At 37.5% G+C, this 26,134-nt stretch overlaps 3 protein-coding genes across 3 annotated transcripts in view; all 3 read right to left on the bottom strand.

The window, feature by feature from the left end:
• Positions 1-459: 459 nt before the first annotated feature.
• On the bottom strand, positions 460-3,234 carry LOC121972298. The gene is made up of 4 exons (XM_042523983.1): positions 3,162-3,234; positions 2,763-2,963; positions 1,242-1,424; positions 460-944 (listed from the first exon to the last, which is right to left on the bottom strand). Exons 1-4 carry the CDS (start codon positions 3,232-3,234, stop codon positions 460-462), a joined length of 942 nt encoding a protein of 313 aa, XP_042379917.1.
• Positions 3,235-3,513: 279 nt separating this feature from the next.
• On the bottom strand, positions 3,514-4,119 carry LOC121972297. Its single transcript, XM_042523982.1, has 2 exons — positions 3,977-4,119; positions 3,514-3,904 (listed from the first exon to the last, which is right to left on the bottom strand). The coding sequence occupies exons 1-2, from the start codon at positions 4,117-4,119 to the stop codon at positions 3,514-3,516; spliced, it is 534 nt and encodes a 177-aa protein (XP_042379916.1).
• Positions 4,120-9,859: 5,740 nt separating this feature from the next.
• The window catches only part of LOC121969691 (alpha-galactosidase 1-like), a 30,512-nt gene continuing 14,237 nt past the window's right edge, over positions 9,860-26,134 (bottom strand). The window contains exons 2-16 of the mRNA XM_042519917.1: positions 12,259-12,524; positions 12,065-12,123; positions 11,934-11,990; positions 11,824-11,858; positions 11,638-11,741; positions 11,491-11,566; positions 11,327-11,385; positions 11,186-11,251; positions 11,000-11,083; positions 10,792-10,856; positions 10,631-10,713; positions 10,468-10,558; positions 10,341-10,390; positions 10,131-10,271; positions 9,860-10,048 (exon numbers count right to left, since the gene is read on the bottom strand). Coding sequence (XP_042375851.1) covers positions 9,947-10,048; positions 10,131-10,271; positions 10,341-10,390; positions 10,468-10,558; positions 10,631-10,713; positions 10,792-10,856; positions 11,000-11,083; positions 11,186-11,251; positions 11,327-11,385; positions 11,491-11,566; positions 11,638-11,741; positions 11,824-11,858; positions 11,934-11,990; positions 12,065-12,123; positions 12,259-12,371 — 1,185 coding nt within the window. The 5' untranslated portion in view covers positions 12,372-12,524 and the 3' untranslated portion in view covers positions 9,860-9,946. The remainder of the gene's footprint in view (positions 10,049-10,130; positions 10,272-10,340; positions 10,391-10,467; positions 10,559-10,630; positions 10,714-10,791; positions 10,857-10,999; positions 11,084-11,185; positions 11,252-11,326; positions 11,386-11,490; positions 11,567-11,637; positions 11,742-11,823; positions 11,859-11,933; positions 11,991-12,064; positions 12,124-12,258; positions 12,525-26,134) is intronic.

Raw genomic sequence — 26,134 nt, 5'->3', positions numbered from 1 at the left:
TTTAGTATACATCCTAACAGAAAGGTTCCACGATGTCCATGCCTCATTGGCCGAAGGGGCATGAGATTATGGAGGTTCTCAAAATCTTAGTTTGCTGATGGGTTAGGTTCTGATGTTTTACCAAGAGAGATAGGTGGTTACTAACTGTTGAGCATCTCTTTGCAGGGTGGGCTAAAAATACCCGGCCAGAAGTATCTTGTGAGTCAACGTCCTTTCTCTTGCGTGGTTATAGCAACATCCTTATTGAACCTCTTACAGGGCGTATTCTACCTCATCCGGGTCTAAGCATTTAAGCAGTGGTTGAGAGAATGCCCTCTTGTACAATTGATCCTCGATCAGTGTATACGCATGCGCTCTTTTTCTTATCGATCTGGATTCTTCCACCTCGGCAGGTAAGATGCCTCGTTGAAGATAAATGATTATTGGTGCACTCCAGTCAATTGACTCATCCATGTTATTCTACAGGTCAATATGAGCTATTAGGAAGCTCTGAGATATTGACCTATCCAATACCCAAGTGGTCAAAGAGCTGGCCATTTTGGCTAGTTCATCTGTCCTTTGGTTGTCTACTCGGGGAACCTTGGTCACTGTGACTTTCTTGGATCTCTCCTTCATTTTCTCATATGCTTCTTTGTATAGCTGCAGCTTCTCATTGTTAACTTCAAAATTTCCAGCCATTTGTTGAGCTACCAGCTGAGAATCTGAATAAATGACCACCCATGTGGCCCCGATGTGCCAATCTGCCTGTAACCTGGCTAGTAGTGCCTCATACTCCGCCTCATTATTAGTAGCTCTGAAAGTTAGCCTAATGGCTAGTTGTATGATATCTTCTTGAGGGGATATCAGGAGTATCCCTACTCCGCTTCCTTGTTGAGTGGACGATCCGTCTACATATACCTTCCATGTTTCTTCAGCGTCAGGCTGATGGATCTCCATGAGAAAATCTGTCAGGGCTTATGCTTTAATCGCCGTTCAGGGTTGATATTGTATATCATATTCTCCTAGCTCAGTCACCCATTTGATGAGACGACCAGCTATCTCCATGTTAGTAAGAGCTCTCCCCATGGTCCTATTGGTCAAGACTGTAATTGAGTGTGCCAAGAAGTAAGGTCTTAACGTGAGTCATGAGGACCAATCCATAAATAAAATTTTCCAAGGTCGTGTATCAAGACTTGATCCCTTTCAATAGATGGTTGAAGAAGTACACTAGCTGATGTATATCATCCTACTCTTTTACTAACACTGCCCCATGACCACAGGGAAAACTGACAGATATACCCAGAGCGGTTCTTTAGCATTAGGCTTAAACAATGAGGGGAAGGTCTCCAGATGTTGTTTTAATTCCTCAAAAGCTTTGCTGCGCTCGTCATCCCACTGAAACTTAGCAACTCTTCTGAGTACCTTGAAGAAAGGGAGCACCCAGTCTGCAGATTGAGATATGAACCTGGACATCACAGTTATTTTCCCTACCAGCTTCTGGGCTTCTTTCAAACTCTGAGGCTCCTACATGTCGCGGAGGGTTTGAACCTTCTCTAGGTTGGCTTCGATTCCTCGCTCAATAAAGAGATACCCCAGGAATTTTCCCCCTCGAGCTCTAAATAAGCACTTCAATGGATTTAATTTCAACCCATAGTGTCGCAGCATGCCGCAAGTTTCCTCTATATCATAAATCAAATTTATTGCCAAGGTGGATTTGACGAGGATGTCATCTACGTAGACCTCTACGTTCCACCTTATCTGCTCTCGAAAGATTTTATCCATCATCCAGTAATAAGTAGCTCCCGCATTACGTAGATAGAATGACATAACTATATAACAGAAAGTATCGTCGGCTGTGATGAAGCTAACATTCTCCTGATCCTCCTTGGCGAGAGGAATTTGGTGGTATCCTTGATAGGCATCCAGCATGTAGATCCTCTTGCAGCCCAAGGTTGAATCCACCATTTGGTTGATCCTTGGTAGCGGGTAGCAGTCCTTAGGGCTAGCTCGGTTGAGGTCTCTCAAGTCGATGCAGACTCTCTACTTATTATTAGACTTGGACACCAGGACCACATTAGAGAGCCAGGATGGGAACTGTATCTCTTTAACGTGTCATGCTTTCAAGAGCTAGTCCACTGCAACTCGGATGATCTTATTTTATTCGATCGAGAAGTTTCTCTTCTTCTGCTTGACCGACCAAGAATCAGGTAGGAGGTGTAGCTTGTGCTCAGCTACCTCGGGCTTGACTACCGGTAGCTCCTTAGGGGACCAGGTGAAGACGTCTCCATTGCGTGTCAGACATTTGACCAGATATGTCTTGATCTCAATCGGCAGATCGCCTGATATGCGAGTGATGCTCTCCAGATGCTTTGGATAGAGAAGGACCTCCTCCCAAGGGATAAGTTCCTTTGCTATAAGTAGAGGCTCCTCTTGGATGATGTGGATTCCGCCATCCTAGTGAGCCTTACGGGCCTCCACTTTCACCATGTCAATATAACACTTGCGAGAGACTAATTGCTCACCTCTGACTTCCCCAACTTAGTCTCCCACAGGGAATTTAATCTTTTGATGGAAGGTGGAGACTGCCGCCCGGAACTCGTCCAATGTTGGTCTTCCCAGGATGATGTTGTAAGAGGATGGTGAATCCACCATGATGAAAGTGCTCCTCCGCATCCTAACCAGGGGCTCGCTACTCAGATATATGACTAGCTTGATTTGATCCATTGGTCTTACCTCATTGCCCGTGAACCCGTCCAATGAAATGGCTATGGGCTAGAGCTCACTGGCGTCGATTTGCATGCCCTCAAACATATTCTTAAACAACATGTTGATAGAGCTTCCGATATCAACGAAAACCCTAGCTACACGGTTGTTGGCTATGACGGCTTTGATTGTCAGGGCATCATCGTGCGGGAGCTCCAGTCCCTCCATGTCTTGCGGCTCGAAACTGATTATGGGTTCGACAACTTGTTTCTGGCTGCATCCTATAGCATGTATTTCCAAGCGGCATTCATGAGATTTCCGAACCCTAGTGGAATCTCCATTTGTGAGCCTTCCGGAGATCATGCTGATCTCTTGGATGGTGGCATTTCTCCTGTTCTCCTCCTCTAGGGATTCCCCTAGCTTCTTGCCCCGGCCTAGCTACTGGCTTCCCTGACCTATATTTTCGGGTAGGGATTTACCTGACTGACCTGCTGTAGTAGGTTGGCTAGCTAACAGCCTCTGAACCTTGGGCGTGATCTCAGGTGGTGGCATGCCTAGTTCAACTGCTCGCCGAGAGTCACGGGCAAACTGGACGTAATCCCTAGTGGCATGGGTGTGGGACCTATAGTAAGTGCAATATCGGGGCCCCCACTGATCGAGTCTTGGGGCTTGGACAACTTCTACTCGTTAAGCCGCCCTGGAGTCCTGACCGGGTGGGAATCCTGGTCGGGCATCCTTGAAGCGGGGAAAAGGCTGAGTTAGAGGTTGGGGCGGCCTTTTCTCTGGCTTTTTGGAAAGAGCAGGCGCCTTGTATGCTTTCCGCTTAGCTGCCTATGCTTCTTCTATATTGATATAGCTAGCGGTCTTCCCTAGCATCTCATTAAAGTTCTTCACAGACTCTTGGATGAAGGATCGGAAGAACTCTCCTTCTACCAAACCATGGGAGAAGGCGCTCATCAGTATCTCCGAGGTAGCGGACGGGACGTCTTGGGCTACCTGGTTGAAGCGTTTGATATAGCTTCTCAAGGGCTCGACAGACCCTGACTTGAGGGCAAAGACACAATTGTCTGTCTTCTGATACTTCCTACGACTAGCGAAATGGCACAGGAAAACGGTCTTGAAGTCTTGGAAGCATGTAATGGATCCGTTCGACAATCCATCGAACCATTTTTGTGTCGAGCCGGAAAGAGTGTTTAAGAACACTCGGCACTTGATGGCATCACTGTATTGGTGCAGTATCGCAACGTTCTAAAATTTTCAGAGGTGATTCTCCGGGTCCTTGCTACCATTATACTCTCCAATAACTGGGTGCTTGTATCCTTTCGGTAGCTTCTCCTCGAGTACCCTTAGAGAGAAGGACATTTGCTCCTCAGGCTCCTCCCGGAGGACTATGGCTTTCCCCTTTTTTGAATCTCTAGGCGGGTAGCTCTCGGGCATGGAGGTCTGTGGTTACTCTTTCTTATTATAACAGTCCAGACTCTTATTGTAGTAGTTCGGGAAGGGCTCCCGATAAAAGGCTTGAGGGAAATCCTTGGGCAGTTTTCTTTTAGATCCCCTATCTGAGACACGGGTTGGGTCCTTAGAAATTGCGGGCATCTTGTGTGGATGTGAAGAAGTGATATATTTTTCGGAAGCCGCTCGCCTGTTGGCCTCCTTGAATAGCTCATACTCTCATATTGTCATGGTGACGTTGATTCTTCTGGTCTCCTCCATCGTCACATTCCACAACAGGTGAAGGAGATTCCCACAGACGACGCCAAATTGATCCTGTTCAGAATCTGAGTCAGACGAATGTCGGCTGAGATGTCACTGGCGTTGACGGAGAGGCGACTTGGACACCCTTACGTATATGCCTGGGAAAACGGATCCTCGCGTGGGACTGACAGGCGGCGGTGACTAACCCGATAGTACTTAGGCTCTGCGTACACTCAGACAAGCACACAGAACGTTAGACACTAGAAACCAGGGAAAAAATCCCTAGTGCAAGCCCTCCTACGATCAAGTCAAGTACTTTTTCCCCAGAAGAACAATATACGAAGGAAAAAGAATTGTAGAAGATAAGTGCGAATGTGCGATAGAGCGTACCTGCTCAAGGGAGAGGGCCTCCCATTTTATATGATCGTGTGTACCTTTGGAGTTTGACCGATGTCAGAGAATGTCGGGTGTCAGGGCCTGTTGGGTCATGAAGGACGTGTGACACCCTCCTATGGATTGAAAGAAGGTTACATTCGCGGATGACAGCAGACCCTTGGAATATTTCCTAACATATAGCAGCTATTCTCTAGCAGGCGATTACGATTCCCTAACATTGTTATCGCCTAGTGCCTTCTGTCCCACCCGGGTTTAGCTATTGACAGCTTGAGATGACTATTACAGTGTAGCGCTTGACCTGAGTCTTGATGAGGGAGACGAGCTGCGGCTCGGGTCCCCTCCTTCACGCTTGGAGTACTGGAAGGTCGGCCGAAAGCTGTCTTACTGAAAGTACCAGGCCTGTCTATGCAGATCAGGTTGAGGGAACCATACCGGTCGGGAAAGGTCAGACCTTACCCTAGGCTAGGTCTCATGTCTCTAATCTGGGATCCTGACTTGTCAGTACCTGACCGGGAATTATCCGGCTAATGATGTCAAGCGGTCTACCTCTTTCTTTCCCCTAACTGCTGTCTGCCGCGTCCCTTGATTTCTGATTACCACGTCCTCTTGGCTTCTGACTGTCATGTACCCTTAACTTCAGATTGTCTGTCCTTATTAGACTCCACCTTTATGCACCGTATCATATATATTATTTTATTATATTCGTCTGATAATTTAGAGCATCTAAATTTATTTATTTATGATATCAAATTATACTTTTAACAAAATATACATATTTGATTTCGTCCTAGAAATTAGATCATTTAAATTTATTTATTTGTGATATCAAATTATATTTTAATAGAATACTTTATTACTATAAACCATAACAACTAAATATTTATCTAAATACCTATTCGATTGATATTTTTATCTATATTTAAATAATTTTTTATATTTTTTAATTATTTTTTATCTTCTTAAAACTAAGATTGATTATTCAGTTAAAATTGAATTGAATTGAAATAATCGAAACCGAATAAATTGATTTTTTTTAACTAATCAAACTTATCAAATTTTTAAATAAAAATTAAACAAATGGAGCAGATAAAATATTGATTAATTAGATTTAAAACAGAATTAATATAACTGAAATTTTCTAATTATTGTCTAAAAATTTATCAAAATTATAGTGGTATTAGATTTCAAAATTCATTATCATAGTTATGTTGGTTTTGATGTGAGTAGATTATATACATTTTTATGCATAGTTCAACACACATCTACTTATATTTTATGAGCATAATATATATTTATTGTATCATATTTTATTATAATATCGTACTTCTATTATATTCTATTTGGAGATATGCTCTTTGCTTGTTTTGATTGACAGGACATCGTTTGGAGCGAAAATGGAACAAAAATACACATTGGAGCAAACATTGAGAAGATCAATCTCAGATCGCATGAAACCACATGGCCATGTGGTCTTGCCCATGGCAAATCAAGCTCTGGTCGTGTGAACTCACACGGTCGTGCTATAGTCCAAAAGAGAAGAAGACCATGACTGTGTGAATCCAGGTGGCTGTGTGGACTTTCCAGAGCAGAAGCAGACCACGACAGTGTGAATCTACACGACCGTGTGACTTCCCAAAGGAGAAGAAGAATACAGTCGTGTGACTCCACACAACCATGCAACCTATTCAGAGACCAAGCAAGACACGACCGTGTGAAATCACATGACAGTGTCACCTGATTCGAGGCTAAATAAAAGTTGGCCATGTGGATTCCACACTGCCGTGACATGGGTGGTGTCAGGCCCGTGCCCTGCCCTATTTAAAGGAGTTTTCTCTTCTTTTTGGGAGATCTTTGGCTTGGGGTTCATCTCCATTCTTTGGAGAAGAGTTTTCCCCCTTGGGAGAACCCTAGATCTTTCATCTTCGTCGATCTGTCCACCTCCAAAGCAAGGGAACACCTCCAAGGATGTCACGCTTCAAGGATAAGCATTTTCTTCTCTCTCTATCTCTATGTATTAAGTTATAGATGCTATATTTATCGTCACTTGGTTGTTTCTCCTTTGTTATGGAGTATATTCTCTAGATCTAGGATGTATGAAGTAGTTGTGATGTGTTGTGATGTATGAACTATATATTTGGACATTTTCCTGTGCTATGAAGTATTTATAACATGTTCTATGTGGATTGTGTCTTGTATATGTTTGACGAAATGTGTATGAGGTCAATTCATGTAAGATGTGAGGGATTTGTCTCTATGTTAAGGTTGCTACTAGACTAGATAACTAGGGGATCTTTAGTGACAGAGGATACCTATTCAACCAGACATATTATGCCCTTAGTGACAGAGGACAACGATACTTACCCACTTTCTAGAGTCAAAAGATCTTAACATAGGGACTAATCCTTGTTAGGGCATTCTAATTGGAGTCGATACTTCAGTGCTACCATTAGGAAGTACATTAGATAACTCTAGTGATTGTATGATCGGGGGGCCCTGTGATAGAGGATAACTTTTAATCAGACTTTCTAGAGTTGCTTTTTTATTTAATAGCATTAGAACTTTGGTAGACTATCTAGTTCGACTTTCGCGGGGTTGTACCAGATTCTAGTTAGAAGCTCTACATAAGTATAAGCATGTAATTAGGTAGATGAACAATGCATAGGGATATTAACTAGCATTATAATAAAATCGAAATCCTACAATCTATCATCCATCCCATTCCAAGATCATCCCTTCTTCTCTCTCTCTTTCTTCTTAGTCTGTCTTTTACTCTCTCTTTTCCATCCTACCTTTCATTTGTCTAGGGAATTCATTGTGTGAAATCAATTAGTATTTAATCAACAATCCCTATGAGTTCGATATCTTTTATACTACGAACGATGTAATCGTGCACTTATAGTTCGTAACAATTTTTGAAATCCAACATCATAGCGGTGATGATTTTCAAAATATAACACCACTATCATTTATGATAAATTTTGTATCAATTCATTATTATTTTGATTTATTTGGTTTAATCGAATAAGAGATTTTAAAATTGAATATGAATTAAATTAACCGATATAATCATTTTTTTTAAAAAAAATCAAAATTCTAAAATAATCTAATCGAATTTTTAAATTCCGTCGATTTATTCAATTTAACTAAATTTTTGTACACCCCTAGTTAAAGGTATCTCTTGGAGTTTCTCTCTCAATAAGCTCAACTCTAATTTTCTTTTTGATATTTTCAATTTTTATACTATTTATTTATTTATTTTTTTATGTTTCCTCATCCAATTTATTTTTTTTATCTCTATGATTCCTATCTTTAGTTAGGTGCTTACTTTATATCTCAACATTCAACTCATGTATTATAGTAAATCTAATTATCATTTTCTAAAATTTATTATAAAATTTAGAGATTTTTTTATAATCACAAAGAATATTTAATGCCTTTCTTCATTTTAATAATCCGATTTGTAACCATATTTTTATAAAAATAATCTTACATATTTAAAACTCTAAGCTTAAAAAAAAAACTTATTATCTCTTAACTTGACAATCATTTTATTACATCTATTACTACTAGACCTTAAATTCTTTATATTCAATCTCGACACTTTCAACTCTATTACCATCCGAATATTAAAAATGTAAACACAATATTGGTAACATCATTATGTTTATGAAAATTTAAACATTTGAAACTCTAGTAACTATTTTTCAATTGCCATCTGCCTTTTGTCTGTAAACTTGGAAGATAAACCAAATACTCTGAGAAGCAGCTAGCGTAAAAGACATTTAACAAAGGGGACCAAGTGCATCGTGCCAACTGAAAAATGTGAAAATGCTCCCCGTTGTCAATTAGCAATAAACAATTTAATACACTACACTGGCTCTCGATCTGTCTATTTATTGAAAATTTTCTATTTTAAAAATTTTATTTTTAGGGGAAAAAATTCAGTTTTTTTATTAAAAAAACTATAGCAACTATTAGAAATAAATTATAGCACCTAAAAATGCTTTCAATTAATATAGGTAGTTGTGGCTGGTAGGATGAGTAGCTCATCACCATCAAGAAATTGTAATTATTGATTGAGAACCACAGCATTAAGGATTGAATGAGGCTTCATGAAAATGAAAAAAAGTATAGTAAATATGATAATTGATCTTAAAATTCATATGAAATTTGTAATAATTAATTGATATTCTAAATATTTTGGAGTTAATGAGATTGGTTGTATCAAGAGAAGAATTATTTTGTGAGGATTCATTGTCTTCAGTGACTTTATTGAACAAAGCAATCATCATGGAGGGGGCTGTAATTTCCTCTCGTGAAATGTGAGAATTGTTTTACGATTAAAATCTTTATCTTATATCAATACTGAAATATTGATAAATAATTATTGTATAAGAGGTTTTTTCTACCTCACCTAGCCGACACCAGATCCTCCTATCTATAAAAAAAAAAAGTAGACTAGGAAATAGATCACTTATAATTATGATCGGATCATGATCGCAATCCGATCAAAATTGATTACGATCTCTCCGTAGATTCACTATCCCCTAGATTATAATTTGGATTGGGATGGATAGCTGGGGACTACCTGTGGTGGGCAAGTGGCTAAGCTGTCGGGTGCCAAGCGAGGGGCGGCCTCCGGCCATCTGCCTAGATCCAAACTATAACCTAGGAGGACGGTAAATTTAGAGAAGAATCATTATTAATTATGGTTAGATTGTGATCATGATCCAATCATTATTATAAATGATTCATCCCTGATTATGAACCAGGGATCCAGCTAACTAGATTGAGGAAAAGTGTAGAAATTTCGATGAGGTTGTAGGATCATGGAGTAGCAGCATTAAAGACAAAGTTAAAGTACGTGCATATATAGGATTGTAAAAAATTAAAAGTGTATGCAAGATTTATTGCACCTTCCAATGTTGACGTTAACTTTATTAATTAACCAACAAAACAAACTGATAACTACATATGATGGCAATTTAGCTTTAAGAGTTCAACTAAATCTTGGTTTGGGGAGTGGTCAGAGGAGATTGAGCTGAGAGGAACTCAGTGGAATTGTGAACAAGCCAACACAAGCATCAAACTGCCAATTGATATCTTAAATTAGCTCACATCTCATTTATTCAGCTTACATTAATTCAAATACGCCGTGATACACTGATGCTTCTCATTCTGATTGAGACACGGGAGTTAAAATATACATCTTGCAAGAATGGCCGCTGACTTGGGCTCTCAATTTACCCACAAATTCCCTCTCCAGTGTTATATGCTGCATTAAAAGAGAACAAGAACAAATTAATAAACACATGAACTCAGCAGTGAGCAGAGTGCTAGTTCTGCAGCAGTAATACCTTCCACAGATTTCTTGCTTGCACATAAGTATTGGGTGGAATGCCAATGTCATCCCAGTGGGCCGTGATTTGGGCCGCGAAAACGGACCGGTTCAGTAGCACTACAACTGTTCTATATCCAGATAAAGGCCCGGCCCAAACCTGTGAATGAATCAATTTTATTTAAAAAAAATAAACAACAACAACTAGAAAACAGTGTGGCTAACTAACCTCAGCACTGCCCATCATCCTGACCTTCTTAGCTTGAACACCCAGAGGATCTGAAGGGGAGACACCATTCATTATTTTGTAAATACAGTTAGTTAATCAGAAACAGAGAATAAAGGGGGGACTGCACCTTGGTTAACAGCAATCACTTCCTTGTTTCCAAGAATGGCCATGGTTTCCTGTGTCATATTTCTAACATCACAGCCAATGAGGAGAGGAGCCTGCAAGGCAAGCATCACATAATTCTCAAGTATTTCAGATGAATGCATGGTAATTAAGCTGGGAGTGGCTACCTTGGAGATAGCCCAGATGCTGAAATGCACAATGTATTCATCATTAGTCATCCCACCATTTCCAACTTCGAGCATATCAGGATCTAATAATTAATAGAGATATAAAGATGCAGTGTGGGTATATATATACATACTGAATAGTTAATTAAAGATGCACTAACCATTCCAGCCACCAGGCCTTGCATACTCAGCATAAACTTCATTCTGATCAGCCCTTGAGACCATACTGCACGACCATATATAAATTCTCCTCTTCACAATCAAGGTAATCAATTCAAAACTTTTCTTTTCTATTGTAGTTCTAAACTGTAATGTGCTTGAATTTTTTATAACTACACTGCACCAGACAATTTAATTAAAGTGTTAAACCTTTCCCATGAATCATTAATGTCATCAGTAGTTCTCCAGCTATTCCCTAGTTTGCTTCCCCAGGTAGCTGGGTGCATGTCTCCCCTGAATTTCATAAACAAATGACGAGAAATAGGTAATTAATAAAAGAAGAAGAAGATGATGACGACGACGAAGAAGAAGAAGAAGAAGAAGTGTTTCGCTTACCATTCACAAAGGGAGATAAAAATTAGTCGATCAGTGCTCATTATAGCTTGAGTCATTTGTGGATACCTATATGAACAAGATTCCAAGTTTAATTACTTACTTTAACCATGCTCATTCAACCAATGACCTTTACAAATCTACCTCTCCATGGGTTTCAAATCTCCATTGTTGCAGTTGTCATACTTGAGGTAATCTATTCCCTGACCCGGAAGATACTATTTAGTGAAAATTGCTTTTCCATTATGCAATATTATAAAAAAAAGAAATATCAAGTCCAAGATACACATATTGCCAAAACAGCTTACCCATGCAGCAAAAGTTTCAGCATCTTTCTTCTCATACCCCAGTGAACCAGGCATCTCTGAGCTACACGTTCGGTATCTGTAGAAACCACAAAGCTGAGTAAATGTGTTGGCTTTTTACAGAAACGAATAATACTCCATCATACTCACCCTGCATCTGAGTAAATGCCAAGCTTAAGCCCCTTGCTGTGCACATAATCTGCAAGAGCTTTGATTCCTGATGGAAATGTTCTTCCGTTGGCCACTAGGTATCCCTGAACACATTACAGAGTTACAGTTCATGCTTATTGTGGATTCTGTAGACAAAAACTAAAGAAAGGCATCAGTATAATGAACCTGGGAGTCGCGGTCGTGCTCAGCCCAGCAATCATCTGCAAATCATTCATGGATTAGAAATTACAAACAATCAAAAGGAAGCTAAGTTAAACAACTGGTGAGAGACTAACCGATGTTGACGTATTGATATCCAAGCTTCGCGAGTCCAGTTGACACCATTGCATCGGCTGTTGCATAATTATAGAAAAGATTGAAGGAGAATAGAAAGTAGCAAATAAAGGGTCAGCATCCGTCCATCTACCTGTTTCTTTGATTAGTGTCTCATTGATTTGGCAAGAGAAGTGATTCCAACTATTCCAACTGAACAAGAAGAATGTACAGAGCAGTATGAATCCAGGCCGAAAGGCGAAAAATGAAACACTCCTCCATGATTAAGTTGTTTTTTTTATCTTTTTGGTTAAAAATTGGGGAGGAAGACGAGAACTGAGAACATACCCCATGGGAGGAGTCGACCCGAGGCCATTCGCAAGTGATTCGACCTTAACAAAATCAGTTGTGGCCATTGCAAACGCCAGAATTAGCATCAGCTGAAACCTTTGCTTGTCCATCGATCTCCTTCCTCTCACGGGCGGTCTCCAACTGTTTGCTTTGCTTGACGATCACCGTGAGGATGCCTACCAAGCTTTATATTGAGGCCAACGCCATAATTTAATAATTTGTCTGGAATGCACTTCCGATTCCCAACATTTTTTGTATTCTTCCTGCAGGATTATATTGAAATTCTTAATTTGTAATGCAAATTAGAAATAAATATCCAAAAGTAATTACACATAAATTTTAAATTCATTCATCCGCAATAGATAGAAAGAAATTGAAAATCTTCAAAATTGGAAGATAGTAAAGATTTACACATTGCGGTAAAAGGGGGAAAAAATTAAAAATCTTCAAAGATAGAAAATAAACGGAATTAAATTCCAAAATATTCAAAATTTATGCATATTAATTTTTATTAAATAAAAAATAATTATAATCCTAGATTATCTTTTTATTTAAAATATTTATTTTTATATTTACTATGGAGTCGAGGAGATATATAAAAGAAGCTCTAAGTCTTGTATTTTAATTATTTTTCAATTAATATAATTTTTTATTTTGGTTTAATGTGTGAGGATTTTTCTATCTGAGTCTTTATTTTATATCCACTTGACTGTTAAGTGACTAAGAATGCGAAGATTTTTTTTTTCTCAAAATATATGTCAATAGAGAATTAATCTTTACCTTATTATAATAAAATTATTACCCTTTAATTAATTGGGCACCTTATCAATGGGGACAATTATCTATCATCCTTAAATTTTATTTTAATCTTATCTACAATTCATTTATAATTTGACATATAATTTGTTTCTTTAAAAAAAATTATTTATTATGATTTCACTTTCTTCTTATTATCACGCATCCATAATCTCTAATTTTCTCCTAGTTTCTTCCATAATTTACATGTTGGATTACTATTGGAATTTGATCAAAATTGGCTACAATCTACTATGAGTTCACTTTCCTACCCAGGTTGTAGTTTGGATTGAGACAGGTGATCGGAAGCTGTCAACAGTGGACGGACTATATAGCATTGAGCAAGGGATGACCCGTCCACCACTAGAGGCCTCCGGTCGTCTGTCTTGATTCAAACTATAACTTGGATAAGAAGATGAACCCAGGGGAGATTGCAACAAATTTTGACCGGATTCTAACTACGATCAGATGTGCAAATTATGGGAGGAATCAGAAGGGGATGAGAGATTACGAATCAGAGGATTTGAACTCGTTGTTAGAGCATCCATATCAGCTTTTCTAACACATAGAATTTACCTAAAATTTTATATTTTGTATAATTTCTTTTTACATCAGTTATCCTATTTATTCCCTAAATTTAGACTTCATAAATAGTATTTCTTAAAATTTAATTAATAAAATTTATTTTCTAAATATTAAAATATTATTTAATTTGGTGGAGAGATAAAATAAATGGAATAGATTAGATATTATATATAGAGAAAAGAAAATAATAAAAAAATAAAGATAATAGAAATTTTAGGATAGTTGATGCATGGAGTATATTAAAAAATGATTCTTTAAATTTAATAATAAGATGATTATCTTATAGAGACATTGATGTTGATGCTCTTATCTCCGCCCCATCTATCACGTATGTTTTTTTTTTATCTTCAACTTTTGTTTTTTATTTGACTTTCTTAATTGCAATCAAGAGCCAACAAATTCGTAGAAAGATTCGCCCCATCTATCATGTATGTTTTTTTTTATCTTCAACTTTTGTTTTTTTTATTTGACTTTCTTAGTTGCAATCAAGAGCCAACACATTCGTAGAAAGATTCAACCGTGCTTTCGTATTTTAGTTTGCAAGAAAATATTGGCTCTTCCAGATTCAACACAGAGCAGATGAAGTATCTCTCTATGTATTACTACAGTTCAATAACACTCAGCAACTTCAACATGAGCGAATCTCGCATCATCTGGGTATAAACATATTTCCTCTTTCCGAAATTGAATTTTATTTATTTAGTTGATAATTTTAAATTACTCGTATTTAGTTAGTTTTTATCACAAATTCATATATATTAGCATATAATATTCATAAAATCCAAATATCATCAAAAATTTCAAATTTAATTTAGACATCATTCATAAAAATATATATATTTTTAGTTTAACCATCATCCATCAAAAAATATCTTTCATATTTAGTTTAATTACCATCTATTAAATAAAATATTTTCTATTTTAATATCATCATTAGTTTAATTATTACTATCCTTGTCAATAGCATCATATCAGATTCTTCATTAATTATGCTGCATATTTATTATTTGGTTTAGTTATCGTACATGTTAGTAATTAATTTTTTATATTCTTCTACATCTCATTTAAGTTATCATAATTTTTTTAATTTTTTAATTATCATTATTTATCCATATTTTAATTAACTTAATGAGGAAAGTACTAAATATATATGAGATTTAGATTTTAGAAACGTACCCCATATACTACGTACTATATATACAATAAATTTAGGAATGACATTTGTATATAATGCCAAGTGAGAATTATAGTCTATGCAACAATATGCATGAGACAAGGAATAAGGACTCCTAATTGGTTGAATAGACCAATGAGCAAGGTGACGACCCAACTAAATTAATTATAATTAACAAGCCCCAAACCCTTGTGCAAGTTAGGCTAGTCAAGCTAATCAGTCAAATTGGACAATTTGAGCGTGTGAATGAGTCAAGGAGTACTTATCGGATCAAATGAACCAACCATGCATCAGCCAGACCCTCATGTTGAATAATTGTCGTCTCCCGATTAGTGAAAAACATTCTGTTGGTCTTTCTGTCAAATTATTTTCCGATTTATTATGTCATAACGTAATATATATATATATATACTGTCAAGACATGCATGCATGTGACGCAGAATCCCCGGCCCGTGTAGGAAAAGGACAAACAGTAATCAACGCACGTCCGATAGATTTGCAATTGATTTATCACGGGCATTCAAACGCATGCTGCACGGTCCTTTATTTTATTTTATTTTATTTTTTCATTTCATTTCATGGATCTTCTAATTTTTGTTTTCAGAAAAAGAAAATCAGCTGTGGGTCAAATCATTTTTTTTCAGCTGTGGGTCAAACCATTTTTTTTTTTTTAATTCCATGGAGAAGACGAGTAGTTGAGTGGAGAGTGCAGTGAAGTGAATAATATTCTCCGTGAACTTATCCAGAATTAATACATGGGCAGCTGGTTTCATATGACCATGCGCGTCCAAGGACGTTTGGATCCTGGCTCTTGGCTCTGTTCACTTCTGACGGTAAATAATAATAATAATAATAATAATTAATAAATAAATAAATAAATAATGTAAAAGCTAAAGTAAATGAGACTAAGATGAAGTCGTCTGAAGGGTAAATTTAATCTGTCAAGTTCACACTGGAAAATTCCTCCGTATGATTCATCATGCAAAGCGTAAGTACCCGTAGGGTGCCTAGTTAATTAGAGGTGCATCGGTGACATCTTTATTATAATGGAACAAGAGTTAATTCCGGTGGATCTATGTTTTGGGAAAAAAATTCTTCTCAATTTTGAATTATTTGATGATGGGCTATCAACTAATATTATAATTTATCTTTGTTCATATAATCTAGAGATAGACGATCAAAATAAGTAAAATGAGCATAATCATTGTTTGTTTTCCTACATACTGTTACAATCATGCAAAGCATAAAGTAAATATATCGTTTTCCTGTTAATCTAATTCCAGATTTGTTAAATGTGAAGCCTTAAATTACACATTTATGACACAAACAGATTTTTTTTTAAAAAAAAGAAAATAAAACAAAACAAAAGGCGCCAAGAGCTTTTTAATTAACAAAGCTTGAGACAAGTTTAATCCAAAGAGACAATTCAAATTTGTATTGTTAAGAAAAGTTAATTGTGGACTAAATACATTAATTCATAAATTATTTTTGTTTTAATTAAAATTGGATTGCAGCGGCGACAAGGTTTCCGTGGCCGGAGATTTTTCCTTGTGACAGCGGCACCCAGCATGTGGACACCGCCAGGCTGGCAACGGCCAACGGCAGCCGCCAGTGGCAGTGACGTACGTTGGCCGGCCTTGTGCCGTCGTTTGGAGCTAGGGAGCTATGTTACGTCGTTAGGAGTTAGGGAGCTATGTTAGTTCTTGGAAAATTTAAATCGCATTGATTCTAAAATAAACAACTCAGTATAGAAAATATAAAAATAAAAAATCTAATTCATCAATTAAATATAATATAAGAAAATAATGTATAAATATAAAGACAAGTCATTGTCCTTGTCTTGGTATCATCGACATCCTTGTAGAAAAAGATGCAGTAAACAAAAAAGTAAGATCTTCTAAGAGACTTAGGGAGTGACGATATTGAAAAGTTTCTTGTCGATGATGAACAAGAAACTAAATCAAGATTCATCTGAATTCTTGGGGACTTTCTTTTATATATAAATCTAATTTATTATCAACTCATATATATATGATAATAGATTAGGCTAAAGGTATAGTATTCAAAATTAGTTCACTTAAAACCCCAACACATAATTAAAATAGGTTAAAATATTTAATCTAAATCTCAAAATACGACTACTAAATACACTCCTATTATGATTAATAATTGCACGTATATAATTTAATAAAATTGGTATTAAATCATTTAATTATTGAACCTAATAAAGTCGACCCCACCTAGTAGGAAAAGGCTTAGTTGTTGTTGTAATTATTGAACCTAATAAGTGTTTAATAAGTTTTTATTAAGACTTCGGGCCGTAAAATACTGAACAAATAATAATTAAATAATAATGTTATTTGAGGAAATAATCTTATTAGAATTTTTAAAAATTTTCTGAGGATTTTTAGAAGCTCGTATGACGTATGTTAAGGGGATACATTTATAGGCTTGGGAAAAGCCTGTTTGAGATACCCAAATGTGGGAGTTGATTGAGTTAATAAAACTTAAGTTTCAATTAAAACCTAGGTTTTTGTTTTTATTTTTGTTTCTTTTTCTTCTCCTTTTATCTTCTCCTCTTCCCTGAGCTCCTCATCTTCCCCCACCCGGCGCCACCCTCTCGACGCTTCTTCTCCCACGCCTACAAAGCCCTTCGGTCAAGGGAAAGCCTCGCCCTTTCTCTTCTCCCCGCGTCATCTTTCCCTCCCCTGCCGTCGCCTCCTCGTCGCGGAGATCCCGATCGCACCAATCGCCACGAGATCATTGCCGGCAATGGTCTTCCCCTCCGTGTGCCTCACCAAAACCAAACACTCTTGGCTACCAGGCGGCTCGACTTTCTTCTTCCTTTCCTCCTCGCGTCTCTGCCCTAGAGTGATCGTCGCCGGCCACCTATGCTCTCGGTCCCCCGTCGCGTCAATCAGCAGACACTAGGCATCGACGCCGATGGAACTTCCCTCGCGCTGTTGCCTCCTCTCCTTCCTTCCTCACTATGGTCACGTCTTTGTGGCTACTCCGTGCCCTAGCCCCCAACCATCGCCAACCATTTCTGGGCTTTCCGATCAAAGGCGCCACCTCTGCATGAGGCGACCTTCGGCCAAAGGAGGAGGGTCCGAGCCCTAGTTAGGTCTCCCTCCTCCCGTGGGTTGGTGTTGAGGTATTACCGGTCCCTCTATGTGCTTTTGCCCCTTCCTTGTGCGCTATCTCTAACTCATACTGTTAGGATGTATACTAAAAGCCTAGTTTTTTGTATAAATATTTATTTTGAAATAAGAATCACATTGGGCAAATGTCTACATTTATGCTAAGTGTAGTTGTCCATTTAATTTATATTATAGATAACATGGTGTGAGATGACACACAGAAGATCATGTTATCAGTTTCTTATAAATTATAAATAGTAGCTCACAACCAAGATAGAATGAGACAAACCATTAGAGTGGTTGTAGTGTGATTTGGTATTAGTTTATCTTAACTATAAAATTACACTAGTACACTATGAGTGTATTGAGCATGACCATTTGAGGTAGTTTCTTTTTATACCGACTACATAAAAGAACAAAACCTCTGTTATTATAGAAGTACGTACTCTTAATCATGATATAATAACAAGCACGTATACTTAATATTTATTTTTTAATTTATCAAAGGGTGAGATTTAGTTCGTTAAATTAATAGGCCTGATAAGTTGGGAAACGATATTATTTATATGGTGTGTTGTTGATTATAGAATGAAATTGTGTCATAATAATCTAGGTTGATGATGTCCCCTTGAGGATCTCATAAGGATTGTCATAGAAACCCTGCAGGTGGACTTAGTCCGACATGACAATAAGGTTGAGTGGTACAACTCTTGGAGCTAGATATTAATTAAGTGAGTTGTCAGTAACTCATTTAAATAGTGGGCATTCGATATCTTAAATACAGGGAGACTAACACACTCATGATAAGAAGGAGCTCATATTGTAATATGAGACTGGTGCGGTAGTGCAATAATAACTCTTTAGTGGCATGAGTTATTATTGATGAACTTGAGTTGGGTGTTCGGGGCGAACACGGGAAGCTCAAGCTCATCGGGAGACCAAAATCAATTCCACCTCTCGGTCCTTGTTGTAGCCTCTTATTTATAAAGCCTTATATCCACTTAAAGCCAAGCTTCTTACCCATCTTGTTGTGGCCGGCCAAGCCAAGCTTGGAGCCCAAGCTAGGGCTGACCAAGCCAAAGAGTGGAGCCAAGTTATGGTCGGCCAAGCTTGGAGCCCACGCTAGGTGGTCGACCACATTAAAATAAAAAGGTATTTTAAATTTTAAAATATTTCCTTTTGTGAAAGTCATGGTTTTAAAAGAGAGTTTTTAAATTTTAAAATCTTTCCTTTTATAGTATTCTAAAAAGAATTAAGAGAGAGGTTTGATATCTTTCCTTATTTGTAATTAAGAGAAAGATTTTAATTTTTGATAAAACTTCCCTTTTTAGTAACCATCCACATGTTTTTAAAAGAGAGATTTTAATTTATAAAATTTTCCTTTTATAACCAACAAGGAATTTAAAAGAGAAATTTTTATTAAAATTTCTTACTGGAAACAAATAAGGAAGTTTTAATTTTATGTTTAAAACTTTTCTTGTTTGGAGCACAAGTATAGGGTCGGCCATGACAAGCATTAAAGGAAGTTTTAATTTTTTATTTTAAAACTTTCATTTTTAGTCATTGGCAAGGAATATAAGGAAGTTTTAATTATGTTTAAAACTTTCCTTTTTTTTGGCAATACCAAGGATTATCAAAGAGATAGAGGGGTGCCTCATGAGATAACACACCTTCTATTCCTCTCTTCTAATCCTTTGGTGGCCGACCCTTGTCGTTTTCTCTTCTCCTTTTGTTTTCTCTCTTGGAGGTCGGCGACATCAAGGTTGGTCTCTTGGTGGTCGATTGCTTGAAGGAGAAGAAGAAGAAAAGGAAGCTCTCTTGTCTAGCATCCCTAGGAGGTTAGTTGGTGGCTGAATCTAGGAAGAAAAGGAAGAAGCTTGGGTGGATTCCATCTTGGAAGATCGTCATCCACACGACGTCCAAGAGAAGGAAAGGAATACAGTAAAAGATCAAGAGGTCTATAAGCTACAAAAAGGTATAACTAGTCATTTGTTTTCGTATCATGACTAGTTCATCTTTTTGTATAGATCTTGAAAAATCAAAAACAAGAGGTTATCGGTTTTAGGTTATCGTTTTTGTTATCGATTTTATTGTTCGATTTCATGTTTCGATATTGTGCTTCTATTGAGGTCTCTATAGTTAAACCTAGTTTACTGTAAGAAGTTAGATATCTGATTTCTTTTAAAGGCTTTATCTAGGAAGTGATGGATGATCCCATACCCAAGAAGGCCTAGTGCTTCACCATGTTTAACCTAGAAGTTGATCTTTGAAATAGATATTTGATTAACTTCTGTAATATGGTTTAACTTAGGAAGATCACATCGATTAAACTTGGAGTAAAAATGTTAAGTATCGTTTATAATCCAAGTTCAACTTCTGAAGAACAATTTGGATTAATAATGTTAAGCATCGTTTGCAATCCAAATTTAACTTCAGTAGAGCACATGGGTAGCTAGGATAGTTCTATGCTTGTACAAATTTTTGTACAGGGGAATTAGGACAGTATTCTGAGTAGCAACCAACAGATACATCTGGGATCATCATCAAGCATTGCAGATATGAGAGGAAAGCTCCCTGTTCATTGTAGCTGCACTTGGGGTCTCCTTCGAGCAGTTGCGGATCTGATTAAGGGGTAAGTTTTGCTGATTGGCTGATTGCATACTTGAATTGGGATTTTAGTGGATTAACTATGCTTAGCTATAGGTCAAGGTTTGATTTGAATATTGTAGTTAGTTGTTTATTTGTGATTAGGTTATCTGGTGGTAAGATTGAAGAATGAATTGTTAATAGAGTTGATTTAAGTCTAGCATGATATGAGTTGTTGGAGGTCAGTTCATTGTTTGGACTTAACAATGCAAATTTGATTTAAGGATAGTTAGATTAAATACGAATGGTAGAATGATTAGGGTTAATGGAGCTAATCCTAGTTGACCGGTGGATTATAACTAGATTTGGGGGATTTTATTTAGCTACTTAATTCATATGAATTTAGTTAAATAAAATATATGTCTTGATTGATGCAGGACTCTGATTCGAGACGAGCGTCTCGACATTAGATTGGTTGGATACGATCTTCTTTTTAAGGCGGGTACCTTGACTTATCTTTTTTTATAATGTCATTTCGATATGCGTAGTAGATTATAGCCACTAGTAATAATTATGTTTATCTTTATTTTGGTATATCACTACTTAATACCTATAGCATGCCTTTGTTTATTATTATCTATATGCATTTAGACTTATATTCTTTTGTTCTTGCCATGTGTACTTATGAGCTTATAAGTAGTGACATACATTGCCTTACTGTGTACATGACTAGTTACAAGACATATTTGACATGTGTACCTAGTTTTATGATACTTAGATCCTTGTTGAATTTCTTTACCTTTTGGTATATATTATGGAGGTATCATGATTTACATGCTTAGTGACATGCATCATTTTGCATGATTGCATGCTGAGCGATTGTCTGCTCCATTATTGTTGAGCACATCGCTTCAGTTACATAGATCTGCACACACAACCACTCATGGGTTAGTGGTATATCAGGCAGGGTGCGTTGCAGCAGGTTGCTCTGTCAAGGGCTCCGTTGGCCTGCTCATGGGTAATGGTAACATGGCGTGGTAGTAGGATAGGGATCCCTCCTCTGAATTGTCTCAGGGAGATGAGAGCATTGAGCTCACCCACTTATGATTTGGGGTAGGAAGATAGGTGTACTCCAACAACATCCTGTCTACTCGGTTACTCAGGAGTAGTGATAGCAGAGTGCACAGTTGTCATAGCTCTACCCACTCGGTCTCACCATTGCGTGTGAGATGGTGTCAGGGGTGACCAGGACATTTTGCATCATATGCATGGATTGTATTTATTGCTTGTGATTACTACATATTGGATGTTACATTTTTGTAGATGCATATGATTGACATGCATACAGGAGACATGATGAGTTGGGTCTGACGACCTTTATGTCAGGATAAGAGGCCTAGGTGAGTACAATTTTCTCCTGTCTTTTCAGTTTTACATTTTCAGCTATTGTCCAGGAGACTGTACGACATAATTATTATTATTGGATATATTATACTATGCATGTTAGCTTGATACCCGCTGAGTGTTGGACTCACACCGTTGATATATTTTCTATTTCAGGTTGAAGCTGTTAGGAGGTTCCAGTCACTAGTCCCCCACTAAGTGTCGAGATGGGTTTCTGGTTTCGGACTTTCGTTGTTTCCTTGTTTTGTTATGTCTACATACTTATGATGTGTAGTTCTTGTACTTATGGATTTTATGTCGTGTTTCGGGTATGATGCTGATGTTTTCCACTACAAAGGCTTTCCATTGTGTTGTGTTTTTCCTTGTAGTAGTGGAGTAGATTTTTACCTTTATAATTGTGTGGTTGTGTTAGCTGGATGCTGAATTATATAAACTGGGTGGAATGCTTATCATATTTTATTGTATATGTTTCGGTCGTGTTGGCCGTGGATTGAGCGGCCCTAAGGGTTTTATAGATAAAATTCAGATTGTCACCCATACAGGGGGGGATGCTGTCGGAAATTTTTTTCTAGCAAAGACTCCCCTGGGGCGTGACACGGGCTATGATACAGTGGGAGATTATCCATTTGTCATCCAGGCACCCATGGTTCGATTCCCAACTACGACGTATTTGTAGGAATTTTTTCTCTAAATGAGACTCGTAACCAAGGGATGTTGGGCTTTTTTGCTGCTTGACGCGAGCGCTTCCCGATTTATCCTAGTGGTAGATGAAAAACTTTCGTGGGGCTGAGTCGATCGCCTCAGGTTTGACATTACCTGACTTGGTTAATCATTGTTTATAAGTCTTTATTAATTGCACGTATAGGTTTTAATATATTTGGTCTTAAATTATTGGACCTAATTTTTAAGCCATAAATAAATAAACTTAGTAATAAATCATTTAATTATTGAACATAGTCTTTATTAATAGGTGTTTGATAAGTCTTTATTAATTGCAATCATTGGACCTAGTCTATCCATAAATAAATAAACTTGGTAATAAATTATTTAAATATTAGACTTGGTCTTTGAGCAACCAATAAGTAAGACCTAGAGGGTAGAAGGGGGAGAGTGGTTGCCCCCTACCTTAAAAGAGAAAGAAACCGTGAGTTTTTATGGTGAAAAATCGAAGGCATAGTCGTGCCCCGATCATACCCCTAGTTCTCTGGCATCCAAAGTGGATTATGCGGGTGTTTAAACACAAAAGGCATGTTCTATACTTTTTTATATGCATTAACCAGACCGTATAATAACTCAATGTCATGTTTTAGTGTAAAGAACATTTTATGCATCGAGATTTTTTGTTGTTTAAGTACTTGTCGGTCTCAGCCGATGTCTCTGTCTCGGTAGTGTCTCAATCCTGGCCAGCGTCTCTATCTCGGTAGTGTCTCAATCTTGACCAGTGTCTCTGCCTCGACACATTCTAACCCTTTTCTCAATGTATTAATCAGATCGTATAGTATGTAAATACCATGTTTAAGGGCAAAGAACGTTTATGCATTGATCTTTCTATATTGCTTAAGTACCTGTTTCTTGATGTGTTATCCATAACATATTGTCAGATCCAAAAGAATTTAGATATCTCCACAATGGTATGATATTGTCCATTTTAGGCCTAAGCCCTCATATATTTGCTCTTGGGCTCTACCCAAAAGGTCTCATACCAATGAAGATATATCTTTCTCTTATAAACACATAATCTTTCCCATGTGTTTTCAATATGGGACTATGTTTAAAATTTTGCAACCTAACATCCCCCCTCCTCAAACAAAGGACCAGAGGGTCCCCCACGTCCGACTCTTGACCCACCCCTCGGTCCAACCGACTTACTAGGACTTCCTTACCTAGTTACATTTAGGACTTCCTGCTTGGTGTCCGGTCCTCTTGTTATGGACATGGGAGCCCTCACTTTCTTTGTTCAAGGTTAATATTATACTCACATGACTCAATTAGACCATAACTCTTGTGCACATTTAGCGGTTTGACCTTCTGGTAGTTCAGACTCTGATACCAATTGTTAGATTCATAAGAATTATAATATCTCTACAATGGTATTATATTATCCACTTTGGGCCTAAGCCCTCATGGATTTGCTCTTGGACTTTACCCAAAAGGCCTCATACCAATAGAGATATCTTTCTCTTATAAACTTATGATTTTTCCCATGTATTTTCAATGTAAAACTATGTTTAAAATCTTACAACCCCAACACATATAGGGTATAAATACTATGCTTAAAGAATGATTATGTATTGATCTTTTTATGTTGCTTAAGTACCTATTTCTTGAAGCGTTATCCAAAACATATAGGGTGTAAAAACTATGCTTAAAGAATGCTTATGCATTGTCTTTTTATGTTGCCTATGTATTTGTTTCTTGATGCTCTATCTAAAATATATAGGATGTAAATACAATGCTTAAAGAACGCTTATGCATTGATCTTTTTATGTTGCTTATGTACCTATTTCTTGATGCGTTATCTAGAACATATAGGGTGTAAATACCATGCTTAAAGAATGCTTATGTATTGGTCTTTTTTATGTTGCTTAAGTACCTATTGTTACATTTTTAGGGATGCCCTAAGACAACCGCATTATGATTTTACTATTTATTTGATAAATATAGATTCACTATTTGAGTGTATATTATATGTTTGAATAGTCTTAAACTCATTTATTGTAATATAATTCATAGTATGAGAGAATTTGTGATTGGATCACAACTTGTGATTATCTCTACATATGTAATTATGAACGTATTAGAGTTTTTCTAGTTATCGAATTGATGCATTCGGGTATCATCAATTCTGTAAGACTAGCACAGATTATACTCCTTAGTTCGGCCAAGCACTTGTTTCTCACTAGGTGGAGATGTTGGGATGTCGAGAGTTAAAAGTGGATACTAATTATGGTAACTGTTGGATCGAATAGGTGCGATAGAGGGGGGGGGGGGGGGGGAATATCGCGCTTTTAAAACTTTTCTTTTACTCATTAAAAACAAAGTCGTGCAGTGAAAAAATAAAGAACAGTTCGATTACTTGGTTCGGAGACTAGGTCGACTCCTACTCCAAGGCCCGCGATCCTTGACCGCACCGATGGGCAATCTACTAAGCCTCTTCTTTCCGAAAGCCTCGGAAAGAAGCAGTGTGTACAACAAGATGAGTAAGATAGTAAGTACAATACAATCAGTAGACGAGTAGGCAATCTACTATCTTACTTGAATTAAGTACAATACAATCAAAAATAAGTTATACCGACAGTATGTAAAAGTTGAGGCTCAGTCGACACTTCTTAAAGCAGTAGACGAGTAGTCGTAGCACAAGTCGCAGCTTTGTACAGAGATGAACTTCAAACCAATCAGCGCTGTCTTCAGCCTCAGACCTCGAGCTCTCTTTTATAAGAATCGTCGATGTTCGATTGACCGATCCCTGGGTTTGGTTGACTGAATCCGCTCCCTTCCTTCTTTGCTAAGATCTAATCTTTGAGTATTAACTGATCTTTAATGGTTCAGTCGACCGATAACCTTGTTCGATCGACCAAATGGTGAACTTCCCTTCTCGCCGAGATTCTCACTTAATGCTTCATTAATGCTTTCATTGTTCGATTGACTGAACCTCATTTTCGGTTGACTGATCATGCTGTGATACCATGTTTGCGAGCCTGATCTGTTTGCCAATTTTGCCTGTTCGATCGATCGAACCTTCGTTCGGTCTACTGATAAAATGCTTTTTTTGGTCAACTGAACCTCCTGTTCAATTGACTGAACCCTTGGAAAAATGAAGGTTTATGAGTGCTGGACGCGTGACCACTGACAGAGCCTGATTCCGAGTTATGAGTCAAAAGTTATGACCCTTTGAAGTTCAAAGGGGTCATATGATTCTGCAACACAAAGTTAGTTCGATATAACAATCATATTCCTGTAAAAAAAAGTTAGCACAACTATATATGAATAGTTAGATGCATGAGTAGTATTAGACAGTAGAACTATCTTGATCTCAACTTGGAAACATTCCCGGTTTCTTCAGTTGGATCAGCGACCTTAGGTTGTTCCTAACAGGAACACGACCTCACTGTCGTTCCTCCAGTTGCTTACCTCAACTTACTTGCCAAACATTGGTCCTCCAAACTTGTTTGTACTTTCTCTGCTCAGT

This window comes from Zingiber officinale, chromosome 4A (assembly GCF_018446385.1).
Source record: "Zingiber officinale cultivar Zhangliang chromosome 4A, Zo_v1.1, whole genome shotgun sequence".
In the NCBI taxonomy this organism is placed as follows: domain Eukaryota; kingdom Viridiplantae; phylum Streptophyta; class Magnoliopsida; order Zingiberales; family Zingiberaceae; genus Zingiber; species Zingiber officinale.
Note: the sequence above shows the minus strand (reverse complement) of the source record. Positions and strands in the feature narration are given on the sequence as shown.

Bases quoted from the DNA above. Each gene is read 5' to 3' on its own strand.
- LOC121972297 (XM_042523982.1), bottom strand. From the start codon at position 4,119: ATGCCCGAGAGCTACCCGCCTAGAGATTCAAAAAAGGGGAAAGCCATA. The intron at 3,905-3,976 runs GTATAATGGTAG...GCACCAATACAG, and splicing joins AAGCACCCAGTTATTGGAGA to TGATGCCATCAAGTGCCGAG.
- LOC121972298 (XM_042523983.1), bottom strand. From the start codon at position 3,234: ATGCCACCACCTGAGATCACGCCCAAGGTTCAGAGGCTGTTAGCTAGC. The intron at 1,425-2,762 runs GTGAGCTCTAGC...CTCAATCTGCAG, and splicing joins GGGCATGCAAATCGACGCCA to ACTGGGTGCTCCCTTTCTTC. The intron at 945-1,241 runs GTTAGTAAAAGA...AAGCCCTGACAG, and splicing joins CCCTGTGGTCATGGGGCAGT to ATTTTCTCATGGAGATCCAT.